Raw genomic sequence first — 15615 nt, 5'->3', positions numbered from 1 at the left:
ACAGCTTGGCGACTCCACTGGGGACTTGAGAGTCGAGCCATGAAAATCGATTATTTACTGTCCTTTTGTCAAAAACCGAAAATCTATTTTAAAAATCATGTATCTTTCGATTGCATTCGATTGTATGATTGTTTCGGTGCGGGTCTTGTATAATAGTACTGCATTTCATTGCATGACCACCGTGGTCACACCTTCTAAATGGGAGTAAGAAACTATGTTTTCGTGAGGTTTTCACCTCCGCATGGGCTAGTGGATTGCTTCCGGGGTACATCCGTACCTATGATTTCATGAGATTTTCATCTCCGCATGGTCATAGGGAAATGTATCCTTCCGAACCGAACTCGATCTATATGAGCCTATAATGGGTGAGGATTGAGGTATCTGCTGGTTCGGGTACCCCTTTTCCTAGGACTAAACCACATATAGTAAACCTTAGGAGCTATCCTTGGGTGGAGCCGCGTCGAGCCTTAGTACTTACCTGTATATGCTTTATAATCACCGTTTATGTGCTTGTATTCTATCGCTATTATTTGATACTAACCGATGTTTTGTTTTGATTGTCTTTTTTGCATGACATTACATACTAAATGAGGCTTTAATCTACATTCAATTACTAAGTTAGAAAATTTGACATGGAAAATGAATATAGTAAAGTCGAGGATAATGCGGCTGTTCGTGCTTGGTCGGAAATGCTACAATCTGAGAGAGGGGATAGCGGCAGAAGGGCATGTATCGGAGCTACGGGATTTCACTCGCGTCAATGTAGTACAGAATGAGCTACAAGAGTTGAGAGACATTTGGGCTAGTTGGGATGAAAGGATCAAGCAGTTGTTTTACCAAAGTTATGGTGATATATCCTACCTGCTAGACATTAGAGTGGATAAGCATTTGTTCCGAGCCTTGGTGCAGTTTTGGAATTCCGCATATAAGTGTTTCACCTTTGGAGAAGTGGATTTGGTACCTACTATAGAGGAATACACTACACTGTTTAGGTGTCCAAAGATTCAGGTCCGGAAGACTTATGCCCGGGTTTTTAGTAGTCAGGCTTTCGTGAAGAAACTGATGAGCATTTCTGGGATGAGCGAGCCTTGGGTCACCGTTCGGATTCAGCTAAAAGGAGATAGCAAATGTGTCCCTTGGGAGAATTTGCGAGATTTGATCTTGACTCATCCAGACGAAAGAAAGAGGGTCGATATATTTGCCTTAAGCATTTAAGGATTAGTGATCTTTCCTAAGGCATTGAGGCACGTGGGCGAGGCGATCATCGACTTGTTCGATCGCCTTGAGAAGGGAATCACTCCAGTACCGACGATATTGGCAGAAACTTTCAGATCTTTGAGCTCATGTCGGAAGACGGACGAGGGGCGATTTATTGGATGTGCTCAACTATTGATGGTATGGTTTCATGAGCACTTTTGGAAGGTAGACAAGGTTTCCTACCGAGTCTTTTCCGAAGGTTATTCCCCTTTAAAGGAAGAAGCAGCTATACAAAGGAGAGAGGATATCTCGGAGGAGAAATGGATGGATATTTTTCAAAATCTCAAGGAGGGGGATATCGAATGGAGAGCTTATTGGATAGTCCCTGATGAGATCATGTACCGATGTGGTAACTTCGATTGGGTGCCACTGTTAGGAATCTAGGGAGCTACCGAGTATACTCCGTTGATAGCCTTGAGGCAATACAAGTCGAGGCAGTTTGTACCCATGACCTACGGATTTGCTCAGAGTGAATTCTCTTTTAAGGGTGCTCATTATAAAAAGAGAGTTCGGGAGTTATCGGATGCTTGGAAGCAAACTTGTTGGATGAAAAGGTTAGCTGTCGGTTCCATGGTAACGCCCGAGTACAGTGAGTGGTTTAAGAAGAGGGTTAATAACAATATTCCTAGGCCAAACTTAAAGAGTGCTCGACCTATCGGGGAACAATTACAAGTCGCCCCATCAGAATTGAAATTTATAAGGCAAGACTTTGAGAAAAAGAGTATGGAGCTTGGGAAGAAGATCGAGCAATTGGAAGAAGAAAAGATGCACTTAAGGTTAGACACCGACGTTCAGAAGTCAGAGGCTGAGAAGTGGAGAAAAGGAAAAACCAAGGCCGAAGAAGACCTAGACAGCCTGAAGACGGACTACAAGAAGCTACGCCTATCTATGAGGACTGCGGGCTTAGGTAAGACTTTCGAAAATGGCACCATGAAATTCGGGAAGAAAAGGCCAATACCGACCGGTGGGAAAGGAAATTCCGAGAAGCTCAGGCGCGAAACGAAGATTTGGAGAAGAGTCTGTGGGAAAGTAGAAAAGAGCGAGGTAAATTAAGGGCTAGAGTAACAGAACTCGAGAAGTCTCTGCATCAGTACCGAAATCGTAACACCGCAATAGAGCTGAGGGCGAGTTTGAGCAAGATAGAAGAAATGAAAGGAAGAATAGGAGAGTTAGAGGCATCACTGCAGAATTGTGAGATGCAGATCCAGTTTTTCGAGGCAAACGAGGATCGTTGGAAAGAGCAGCTTCACCATGTGCAAGACCAAGTCAGAAACAGAGATTATCTTATGGGGGAAGCCATAACCCAGATTCGGGAGGTAGCCGACTACTTGCAGACTTTAGCGGTTCAGGCGGACACACTGAGCGTGAAATATGAGTTGGAGTCAGATCGTGGACAAGAGCTGGCCTCGTTGCTTAAAAAAATTAAGACTTTAAGTGTTAGAGCGAGATTTTATTTGTAACTCGACTTTATGTAAAAGATTTTATTTTCAAGTAAAATTTTCTAAGGGCAATTGAATCAAAAAAATTGATGCCTCCTTTGCATTCATGTATTTGCATTTGCATCATATCACTATGCATAAAAGGCCATAAGAGTTTTCTAATTAATTAATTAAAAATTATTTCAGTAACCTGGAAACCAACGAAAACCAACCAACCACACACCCCTATGGTACAAGGAAAAAATCAATGGATAAGAGACTCGAGAAATTGGAGCAGATGCAAAAAGAAATACAAGAACAAATGCAGTCTCAGATGCAAGAGCAACTAGCCAAGATTCAGCGAGAGATGAAAGAGCAAATGATGGAGTCCTAGGGGGAAATGATGAGTCAGTTATCCCAGCTGCTGTTGGGAGGAACGGATAAGGGAAAGGGCCCTATGGACAAAATTGAAGAAACTAACGAGGATCCTCAATACCCCCTTGGCTTCACTCCGACGCATGTACCGATGAAGCCCGAGATTAATTTACCAAAACCATCTGTCACGATTATGCCCCAGCAAGTTCAGGCTAGAGCTTCGGTACCGATAAATTTCCAAACCGGCTCAGGCTCTAACTTTGTCAACAACCCGAACTATCCGTCCGTTCCCGACTTGGATGAAACTGCCGAAGAGGAAAAGGCGAGGATGGATTCGCAAAAACAATTAGAAGAACGATGCAGATGGCTCGAGAAAAGATTCAAAGCTATGGAAAGCGCGGATCATCATCAAGGGATTGATGCCAAGGACCTGAGTTTGGTCCCAGATTTAGTCTTTCCCCCCAAATTCAAAATGCCCGAATTTCAGAAATACAATGGAACGAGCTGCCCTGAAGCCCACATCACTATGTTCTGCAGGCGAATGACGGGATATGTTAACAACGATCAGTTATTACACCATTGCTTTCAAGATAGTCTGGTCGGGGCAGCGTCTAAGTGGTACAACCAATTAAGTCGCTCTAAGATTAACTCGTGGAAGGACCTGGCCCAGGCCTTTATGAAGCAATACAATCACGTGACAGACATGACCCCTGACAGAATCACTCTCCAGAATATGGAGAAGAAATCGAATGAAAGCTTCAGGCAGTACGCACAAAGATGGAGGGAGGTGGCCATACAAGTTCAGCCACCACTTCTAGAAAAGGAGACAACGATGCTCTTTATTAATACCTTGAAGGCTCCTTTTATCACTCATATATTGAGAAGCTCCACCAAGAGCTTCTCTGATATAGTAATGACGGGAGAAATGATCGAAAATGCTGTAAGGAGCGGCAAGATAGAAGCCGGAGAAAGTACCAGAAAGTCGGTCTCGAGGAAAAGAGACAATGAAGTGAACAACACGAGCACATCTAGCAAAGGTCAGCCTAAGTCATTCACCGTAAATCAACCCAAGGCGGTGACCACCAATCAGCAAAGCTCTGTAAGACAAGAATCCAACGCAAGGGAGAATACAGAAATACCACAATTCACCCCTATACCCATGACGTATAGGGAGTTGTACCAGAACATGTTCAACGCTCATGTGGTCTCCCCTTTCTACCTGAAGCCACTGCAGCCCCCGTATCCCAAATGGTATGACGCGAACACTCAATGTGAGTACTACGCGGGAATCGCTGGACACTCTATCGAAAACTGCGCAGTATTTAAAAAATTAGTTGAAAGACTCATTAAGATGGGGATCTTGAGATTTGACGACCCAGCCATATCCAATATAGCGAGAAACCTGCTCCCCAATCATACCAGGAGTGAATGGGATATGTGAAGGCTTGAATAAGAAGACCAAGTATGAGGTTGCGGAAGTCAGGACTCCGTTGAGGCGAGTATGGATAGAGATGGTCAAGAGAGGATTGATCGCGTTGGATTCGAGGGAAGAACCTGAAGAAGAGAGAAATTACTGTGAGTTTCACGACGAAGTAGGGCATGAAATCCAAGATTGCGTGGAGTTCAAGGCCCTAATACAAAACATGATGAATAATAAAGAAATGAAATTTTATGGAGAAGCCAAAAACCCCGTAGTGGGAGATATATGCGCATCAGAGGGAGAATCGACGGCACAAAACCGAACACCTAACTATCCTGTGGTGATCATTTCGAGACCCAAAAATAATAAAGTTGGAGTACAAATTCCACCGAGGGTCATAATCCAAAGACCTGCAGTCTTCCCTTACAAAGACAGCAAAAAGGTCCCATGGAATTATGATTGCAGTGTGATGACGTCGGGAAAGGAGAGCCCGATTGATGCTTCAAGAGGGGATCAGGACAAGGGATCCTATACACGTAGCGGGAGACGTTACGATACCGCGAATGAGGAGGCACAACCCACAAAAGAAAAAGCCCAGATGGTCGAGGAAATGAAAGGAAAAGCAACCAAACCTGTTAACGAAGAAGAGGCCAAGGAGTTTTTAAAATTCCTAAAGCATAGCGAATACAGTGTGGTGGAACAGCTACGCAAACAACCAGCCCGCATTTCAGTGTTGGCCTTGCTCTTGAGCTCGGAAGTCCATCGTAGCGCGCTAATGAAGGTCTTGAATGAAACGTATGTTCCCAATGATATCTCCGTTAACAAGTTGGACCGCTTGGTTAACAACATCAGCACCGATAACTATATCTTATTTAATGATGATGAGATACCACCAGGGGGCATGGGGTCGACTAAAGCTCTGCATATCACCACACGCTGTAAAGGGTATACGCTGCCAGGCGTACTAATTGACAATGGATCCGCCCTAAACGTCCTGCCATTGACCATGATGAGCAGATTACCTATAGACAGCTCTTACATGAATGAGTGCCAGAACATCGTGAAGGCATTCGATGGCACAGAGAGAAAGGTGATGGGCAGAATCGAGGTACCCCTTCAGATTGGGCCAAACACATATGAGGTGGATTTTCTTGTAATGGACATCAAACCCTCATATAATTGCTTATTAGGGAGGCCTTGGATATATTCAGCCGGGGCAGTGCCTTCCTCGTTGCATCAAAAATTGAAGCTGGTGTCGGAGGGAAGGTTGATAACGATTAAGGCTGAAGAAGATATTATTGCAACTGTGAGCAATAATGCACCCTATTTGGAGACAGATGACGAAGCAATCGAATGTTCATTTCGATCTTTGGAATTTGTTAACGCGACATTCATCGCCGAGGGAAGCAAAATTCCGGTGCCGAAATTGTCCAAAACCACAAGGATGAGCCTCCAGCTGACATTTGGAAAAGGGGCTCTACCCGGAAAAGGACTTGGGAGACATCTACAAGGAAGAACTGAAACGCCAATGCTAAAAGACAAGAGAGACCACTTCAGCTTAGGATTTAAGCCGGACGCGAAACAAAGGATAAGGGAGCTGGAAAAGAAGCAGGAAAGAAGGAGAGCTAAATTAACGGGGAAGGAAATCAAGTGGGAACCAATGATATTCCCCCATATATCGAAAACATTTGTGTCCGGGGGAATCATCCATCTTGAAAGAGACACATCAATGATGGGAGCTATAAAAAAATGCCTGGAAAGTTTAGACATCAACGTCATGTACGAAGAGGAGACCGGAAAAGAAAGTTTCTCGGACATTGGCCTTTACACACCTGGAAGTGTTCTGGACAACTGGACTGCGAAAGAGATCCCTGTAGTTTTTAGAACGAATACAGAGTAATGTCCAAAACACACTTATTGCTCTAAGCCTAGGAGTGATAAGAATCTTTTGTGAAATAGGCTGATGTTTAAAAATGATATTTCAATAAAATGCACGGTTATTATCATTTTTGAGCAGATGTTATCTCGTCCTTTCAATTTCATTCATAACCATACAAATGATTACTTTCAAATTCTTTTATTCTTGAAACATTCTTTTAAATACTCTTTCATTCGTCATTCATAATCATATCACGCAAATAAACGTTTCGAATTCTTTTGATTCTTTGTATCTGCCTTCGTCCTCATAACAGGTCCCCAGATATTAATAATACGAGTGACACTGCTAGAGACTCATAATTTCCTTTCGAGCAAGATGTGTGTATGGATGATTCTTAGGATTTTGAAGATGACCAAGGCTGTAACCTATCTCCTGATTTGCTGAGGATGGTAGAACAAGACGAGAAACAAATCCTACCTCACAAAGAATTAGTTGAAATTGTGAGCTTAGGAGAAGGACAAGAGGTGAAGATCGGAACATGTATCACTACGGAGATGAAGTGAGACCTCATTGAATTACTTCAAGAATTCAAAGATGTCTTCGCATGGTCATACCAAGATATGCCCGGATTGGACACTGACATCGTGGTGCATCGACTCCCCATAAAAGAAGAGTGTAAGCCAGTTCAGCAAAAACTCCGAAGAATGAGGCCCGATGTCTTACTAAAAATAAAGGAAGAGGTCCGAAAGCAGTTTGACGCTAGATTTCTGAAGGTGGTAAAATACTCAGATTGGGTAGCCAACACCGTCCCTGTCCCTAAGAAAGATGGAAAAGTGCGAATGTGTGTGGACTACAGAGATTTGAATAAAGCTAGCCCAAAAGACAATTTCCCACTACCTCATATCGACACACTAGCGGGCAATACGGCGGGACATTCACTGTTTTCGTTCATGGATGGTTTCTCGGGATACAACCAGATCAATATGCACCCTGAAGATATAGAGAAAACCACGTTTGTAACCATGTGGGGCACGTTCTGTTACAAGGTGAAGCCGTTTGGACTGAAGAATGCGGGGGCAACTTATCAAAGAGCCATGGTAACCCTTTTTCACGACATGATGCATAAAGAAATCGAGGTCTATGTTGACGACATGATAGCTAAGTCCCGAACAGAGAAAGAGTACATACAAGTCCTGAGAAAACTATTCTTGAGGTTGAGAAAGTTCCAGCTAAAACTTAACCCAGCCAAATGTACCTTCGGAGCTAAGTCTGAAAAGTTGCTCGGATTCGTGGTTAGTGAGAAAGGGATTGAGATTGATCCAGACAAAGTTAAAGCCATACAAGAGCTATCCCCGTCACGCACTCAGAAAGAAGTTCGAGGCTTTCTAGGAAGATTAAATTACATTGCTCGGTTCATTTCACAACTGACCGAGAAATGTGACCCTGTCTTTCGCCTCCTCAAGAAACGTAACCCAGGTGAATGGGATGAAGAATGCCAAAGGGCTTTCGACAAGGTCAAACAGTATTTATCCAACGCCCCAGTGCTGATGCCACCTAATCCCGATAAGCCATTGATACTGTACTTGGCAGTATTTGAGAATTCCATGGGGTGCGTATTGGGTCAGCATGACGAGTCAGGAAGGAAAGAAAAAGCCATTTACTATCTTAGTAAAAAGTTCACAGAATGTGAGACAAGGTACCCACCGATAGAGAAGTTGTGTTGTGCCCTAATTTGGACAACCCGAAGGCTGAGGCAGTATATGTTGTATCACACCACTTGGCTCATATCAAAATTGGACCCTTTAAAGTACATGATGGAGTCAACAGCCTTGAATGGAAGGATGACCCAATGGCAGATTCTGCTTTCTGAATTCGACATAGTTTATGTGAATCAGAAAGCAGTAAAAGGAAGTGCAATAGCAGATTTTCTGGCCAGTAGAGCTTCGGAAGACTACGAGCCGCTAAACTTTAACTTTTCGAATGAAGACCTAATGTGTATTGCTACGGCTGAAGAAGGGGCTCTAGAAGACCTTCCTTAGAAATTGAACTTCGATGGGGGATCAAATGCTGTGGGCAATGGAATCGGGGCCGTCTTGGTATCCCCAAACGGAGATCATTATCCATTAACTAGTAAATTGGATTTTGATTGTACAAACAATATGGCGGAATATAAAGCGTGCATCATGAGTATCCGCGCAGCCATAGAACGCAAGATTAGAGTGCTAGAGGTGTATAGGGATTCCGCACTAGTAATTTATCAACTCAAGGGAGAATGGAAAACCAGAGACCCCAAGTTGATCGAATATCGAAAACTGGTCCTTGAATTGGTTAAAGAGTTTGATGACATCACCTTCCACTACCTTCAACGAGACGAAAATCAGATGGCTGACGCTTTGGCTACTTTAGCCTCCATAATCAAGGTAAACAAACAAGAAGATGTCAAACCTATCCGGATGAGCATTTATGAAATTTCGGCCCACTGTTACAATATTAAAGAAGTTGAAGAAGAGATGATCACCCTTGGTATCACGATATATTGCAATATGTGAAGAATCGTGCAAACCCGGACCAGGCGAGCGAGAATGACAAAAGAACGCTAAGAAGATTGGCCATCGACTATGTCTTAGATGGGGATATATTATACAAAAGAAGAAAGGATCAAGTGCTACTAAGATGTGTAGATGCTACAGAGTCTAAGAAAATCTTGGAAGAAGTCCATGAAGGCGTCTGTGGGACACATGCTAACTGCTTTACAATGGCCAGACAAATTATGAGATTCGGGTACTATTGGTCCACCATGGAAGGAGACTGTATCAATTACGCTAAGAGATGTTATAAGTGTCAAATCTACGGAGACAAAATCCATGTGCCACCTTCACCGCTGCATGTCATGGTTTCTCCATGGCCATTCTCTATGTGGGGCATGGATGTGATTGGACCGATATTGCCGAAAGCTTCCAATGGGCATCGATTCATCTTCGTGGTTATCGACTACTTCACCAAGTGGGTAGAACCCGCTTCGTATGCTAGTGTGACCAAGTCGGCAGTGAGCAAGTTTCTGAAAAAGGAGATTATATGTCGATATGGAATACCGGAGAGGATTATATCTGACAATGCATTAAACTTGAACAATAGTATGATAGCAGAAGTCTGCAGTCAATTCAAGATCAGACATCACAACTCGTCGCCGTATCGCTGGAAGATGAATGGGGCAGTGGAAGCGGCCAATAAAAACATTAAGAAGATTGTGGGGAAGATGACTGAAACCTACAGAGACTGGCATGAGAAGTTACCATTTGCCCTCTTTGCTTATCGAACGTCAGTCAAAACTTCAACCAGGGCACCCCCTTTCTCCCTGGTCTACGGAATGGAAGCAGTGTTGCCAATCGAAGTCGAGATCCCGTCTCTTCGAGTGTTGTCAGAGTTCAAGTTAGAAGAAGCCGAGTGGATCCAATCTCGATATGATCAATTGAACCTAATAGAGGAAAAGAGGTTAAGAGCTATCTGTCATGGTCAGATGTACCAAAAGCGAATGATGCAGGCTTATGACAAAAAGGTTCGCCCTAGAGAATTCCACGAAGGAGACTTGGTTTTGAAAAAGATCCTTCCCACACAGAAGGACTTTCGAGGGAAATGGATGCCTAATTGGGAAGGGCCTTACGTGGTGAAGATAGATTTCTCTGGAGGAGCATTGATTCTAGCCGAGATGGACGGTAGAAACTTGCCCAATCCTGTAAACTCGGATCCGGTCAAGAAGTATTTTACCTGAAGAAAGAGAGGCCAGAGTGAAAACCCGCAAAGGGCGCTCTGAAATCTAAAAAAAAAAAGGAAGAAGAAGAAGAAGGAGAGGCCAAGGTGAAAACCCGCAAAGGGCACTTTGGAACCAAAGGGGTTTTTGAGTTGAAAACCCGAAAACGGGCAGCTCAAATTTTGAATATGGGGCATATGGTAGTCTTGTACTTCCAAAATCAAAAAGATAGAGGAACAGTACACCTTGGAGCATCAACAAAATACACGGGATCTCCTGAACACACATTTGGTTCGAAGGAGCCTTTGAGAAATTAGAATAGTGAAACTCGTGTTGCGATATCTGGGGCGCCTTTTTCTGCACCTTATCAGAATCGTTATCCTATGTATTCACATCAAATTTTGCTTAATAAAATTCCATTGGTCCATTATGATAATCTCTTTCGAGCATTTTTGTTGAAATCGCGATTTTTGAACATGTAATATTCACACAAAAGATGTTATGCATATTACTCTAGAAAGTCTCTAAATGGTACAAGGACCTGAAACAGGGCCACTAGTCAGGACTAACCAGGTTCAAAATTGGAAAACATTGAGAAAAGAGTAGTCCAAATTATGACTATTTCTTCAAATTTTCTGTCAGAGATAACGGCTAAGTGAGAAGACGCGATAGCACATCAATGATAGAACCCGGACGAGTTATGAGCAAGGATACCTTAAGTATTTAAAAAGAAATCACTCTCATAACATTTCTACATTCATAATCATTCATTTAGTTAGGAACACTTGATTCATCTTGATCATAGTATCCTAATTATTTGACATACACAGATACATGAAACCCATTTTACACGTCATGTCTTTAGAAGACAGTATGGCGACATTGGTAAATCCTGCAGATTTTGCGTCTCTGTATTGGCGGACAGCAGATCTAAGATAGCAGATTTGGCGTCTCTGTTTTGGTGGAGAGCAGATCGAAGATAGCAGATTTGGCGTCTCTGTATTGGCGGAGAGCAGATCAAAGATAGCAGATTTGGCATCTCTATATTGTCAGAGGGCAGATCGAAGATAGCAGATTTGACATCTCTGTATTGGTAGAGAGCAGATCGAAAATAACAGATTGGTGTTCCCGAGTTTCCAAGAGGCAAGTTGAAGATAGCCAATTTGACACTCCTGAAGACATCAGAATACCTTTGGGGAAGATGAGGTTTAAGATTTTGAGACTTAGCCAGACCGAAAAAATTTGGTCCTTTTTATAGTCTTTGCTCTATTCTCGTTACATGACAATGAGCAAAGAGGGGCAGCTGTAGTGGGCCAAATTTGCCCGGCCCAAACAAACACAAAAGACCAAAACAAAATATAAAATAAATCAATAAACAAAAAGTTTAAAACACAAACAACCCATTTTAGTGTCCTTTTACAAACCAAATCATTGCAGTCTAAAACCTAAAATTAATACATGACCCTAAACCCAAAATTAAAATCCAAGACCCAAGTCATAAACCCAATACCCCATAGCCCAGTTACATAACCCATAGCCCAAAACTAATAAAACTAGTCCAAATTATATCAGCCCAAGTGGCCCAAGATTCAAAAATAAGGCAGAACCCTAGCAATCTGTTTGCGCCGTAGCAGCCCCAGCCTCCGTACCGCCTCCGTACCCTCCAGCAGCCACGCCCGCGCCAGCACAGCCTCCGTACGATGCCAACGCACCCCGTACCTGCGAAGAACAGACAAACCACAGCAGTAGCAAATAGAAAAACAAAGAAAAGTTGTATTTTTTATTTTTTATGTTTTGATCTTTTTGGGATTTTGGCTATAAAGCCCTGTGTATTTCGATTGTAAAGTCTCTCTTTTTTTGGGGGGACGAAATACGCACACTACAATACATATTCTAAATAGTAGAAAAGAAATCAAAAAAGTTATCTAAAGGTGATTTCAAATCTTTCCATTTTTTCCATCGATTTGCTTGCATTATTTTAGCATAGAAAACGAAAAGGATACTTGAAACAACACCGATGAAAGCCCTCATGTCTCAGGAATATGGTGATTCGGGCTAGGGTTGTTTTCTCTTGCTCTTCGTCGGATTTCGCTTTATTTTTGACAGAATAGTATAGGATTTTAAAGTTTTTTTTAAAAAAGGGGGAAAGGAGTACTCTTACCGGATTTTTGTAATCGTATTACCTTTTTTGATTAGTCCCGCTTAATTATTAGTTTATTAATGGACCATGTCTCGTATGTACATATTACCCCATTCATCATTTTCTTTTTGATTTTCGAAATGTGGTTTTATAAAATCTAAATTTTATGATTAATTTTGTTTCATTTCAAAAAATGCATTAATACGTTTTAAGCTAGTTTATAAGTATTCACTTAAAAATTCTTTAAAACGAAGACGAGATTTGATATTTGGCAATCGTGGAATCGTGCCCTAACGTGCTGGGTTGCAATTTCTCGTTTGCTTAAAATAATCAAATATCCCTCCAAAATTTCACGCATGTCTTCTAAAAATCATTTAAAACGAAGGCAATATTCGGTGATTGACAATTCGGGAATCATGCCCTATCGTGCTGGGTTGTGACTTCTCGTTTGCTCAAAACAATCGAATATTCCTTTAGGTTTTCACTCATGTTTATTAAAAACCTTTCAAAACAAAGGATGTTCGATGTTTGGCGATTTGAGAATCGTGCTGGGTTGCGCTTTTTCATTCGCCCTAAACAATCGAAGATCCCTTCGAAGTTTCATTCACGTTTTCTAAAAACCCTTTAAAATGAAAGAAGTGTTCGATGTTTGGCAGTTCGGGGAATAGTGCCCTATCGTGCTGGGTTGCAATCTCCCGTCTGTCCAAAATAATCGAATATCTCTCCGGAATTTCACTCGTGTTTTCCCAAAGTGAGGCAATGATCGATGTTTGGGAATTCGAAGAATCGTGCCCTACTGTGCTGGGTTTCGATTTTTTGTTGGACTAAATAGTTGAGCATCCTTTCGTGATTTTCAAATTATAAATTTTTCAGACTTCGAAACAAAAAGATTTTTGACAATCAACTCGGGTTATTCAACTTTTATTAAAAGGAGTCACATTCCGAAAAACATTTTTTAGACATAAGGACATTATTTAATTGATTTGGTACCAATTTTGGGCGTAGTGAGGGTGCTAATCCTTCCTCATGCGTAACCGACTCCCGAGCCCATTTTTCTAAAATTTTCGTAGACCAGAGTTATTGTTTTAGTAAATCGCAAATCTTTTATTAAAATAACCAAATTTTTAGGTGATCCGATCACACCCAAAACAAAAAGATCGATGGCGACTCCCTTATTCCTGTTTTTTTAAAAGTCGATTCCCCCGTATTTTCATTAAATTTAAAAACTTTAAATTTTTTTAAATCGAAAGATGGTTTCGACATGTATGTCCTAAAGGTTTGACTAAGAGGTGTGAAGTACTGGGTGTAAAAGCTAAACAAATCAGTCATCATTTATGACCCTTATGATTGATAAGAAAGACTGGAATCGGGCATCTCTGAACAATAGGAGTAGCCTTGGAACTCCGGCGCAAAATTGTCATTGTGCAACTCTAGATGATAAGAATTACCCTTCGGTTATGTTTGTGTCCTTGCAGGTTCGAGCTCGATAGCAAGATGCAGATGTCTTCGGTGAGGAAAAGAACGACTTGATCTACTTTGCTAATGTCCCCATCGGTGCATGTGTCTAGGGATTACCATCAATTAGCCACCAAACAAATACAACAACCCATTTTTAATATACCAATGTTGATGTGACTAAGAGCGTGAAATCCCCCATACAATAGTCAATATGAGGCCTTCTATCCATTCAAACGCTCCACATTACAATCAATTGTTGATGTTCCAATGTCCAATTCCTTGCATTCCCCCTTATTAATGTGATGGACATTGTCAAAGTTGACTGGAACATTCGGAACATCTCGCTTACACCCAAATTGTCGTAGAATTTGTTTCCTGTTGTACCACTCAATAGTTGAAAAATTCAGAATGGGTGCGTTAATGCACCACACATATGAATAGTGGTAAGTTGATTAGGGAATTATACTTGTAATGACCCAAAGTTTACGGGTATTGGAAAAATTGATTTTTGGGCCATTATTTCCGCAAAATGAGTTCATAAATATTTATTAGAAATATTTACGAATTTAGTAGTGTGGTTAATTAGATTTTAACTAAATAAATATAGCTTAATTAATGTTAATTAAGTATAAGAATTTAATTGAATAAAATGTGAAAGTTTAATTATAAACTATAGAAAAATCAAGGGACTCAATTAGCAAATAAGCCTTAAAGTGACAAATGTGAGGTATAAAATTAATTACATGTGTATAAAGTATAATACATACATGTGTAGTATAAGTATATGTTTACCTATATTATAAGTAAATAATAATAATTACTAAAATATAATAATATAATATAATAATATAATAATATAATAAAAGAATAAAGAAATAAAATAGAAAAAGAAAGAAAGAACAAACAAAGTGGAACGAAATAGGAAAGAAAAAGAAAGGAGAAAAGAAAAAGGGAAAAATTAGGGTTTTGGAGTTTCAAGTTTGATTGGTAAGTCAATTTTATCCCTTTTTCTTGTAATTTTAGTGTCTATGAAATCCTAAGAAAAAATACTATTTGAGTTATGTTGAAATTTAGAAAGTTATTGAATTTTTAGATGTTGATTAAGTTGAATAAATGGAAGAATTAAGCGTAATTTAATGGAAATTTAAGTTAGAAGTGAGAGAAGGATTGAATTGTAAAGATAGATATAAGTTTTGTTATAGTAGGGATTAAATTGTTTAAATTGTAGAATTGATGTTTTATATTGAATATTAAGAGATTGAAACTTGTTTAAAGTAGGTATAAAATGAAAACTATAAGGTTATTTGAAGAAAAAGAATGGTTATGGTGGAATGACTAAATTGGAATTTATGTAAAAGTTATATGGAAAATTAAAGAGTGTGTTATTAAATAACATATATTGATAATTTTAAATGTTAAATTTTATGTAGCCAACGTAGCACCGAAAACATCATCAAAAAAGAGAAAGGAGAAAGTGAACGAGGATATCAAATAAATCCGAGAATTTCGGCTTGTATTTTTATAAACTATGTTTAATGATTTAATATAATGTAATTGTTATTTTTAATAGTTAGAATGTATAATGAATGATATGATGAAAACTGTTACTGCTTCTATATTGAAATGAAACGATTTGAATACCCTATTAACAGTGTCGGGATAGTCGGATACAATTGGCATGCCATAGGATTGGAAGTTTTCAGGGGTATTCCGACTGTGTGTCGATGAGACACTATATGTGTCGACTACTGTGACTGTTCTGAATTCATTCCAAAGAGGTACCTCGTACCTGACTATGATTGTTACTGTTATTGTTACTGTTACCCTACGGTGTATTCCGGTTTTGGCTGATGAAACACTGTATATTATCCCCGGTGTGTGGGTTGGATCCGCGTAACCGTTTAGATCCGAGTTATGTTA

General features: G+C 40.4%; 1 protein-coding gene across 1 annotated transcript; it reads left to right on the top strand.

Annotated features, from left to right (window-relative positions):
* Positions 1-3078: 3078 nt before the first annotated feature.
* Positions 3079-8388, top strand: LOC107923590 (uncharacterized). Its single transcript, XM_041082018.1, has 5 exons — positions 3079-3668; positions 3813-4368; positions 4445-6343; positions 7327-7446; positions 8245-8388. Exons 1-5 carry the CDS (start codon positions 3079-3081, stop codon positions 8386-8388), a joined length of 3309 nt encoding a protein of 1102 aa, XP_040937952.1.
* The last annotated feature ends 7227 nt before the right edge of the window (positions 8389-15615 follow it).

Source organism: Gossypium hirsutum, chromosome A11, assembly GCF_007990345.1.
Source record: "Gossypium hirsutum isolate 1008001.06 chromosome A11, Gossypium_hirsutum_v2.1, whole genome shotgun sequence".
Taxonomy (NCBI): Eukaryota; Viridiplantae; Streptophyta; class Magnoliopsida; order Malvales; family Malvaceae; genus Gossypium; species Gossypium hirsutum.
Note: the sequence above shows the minus strand (reverse complement) of the source record. Positions and strands in the feature narration are given on the sequence as shown.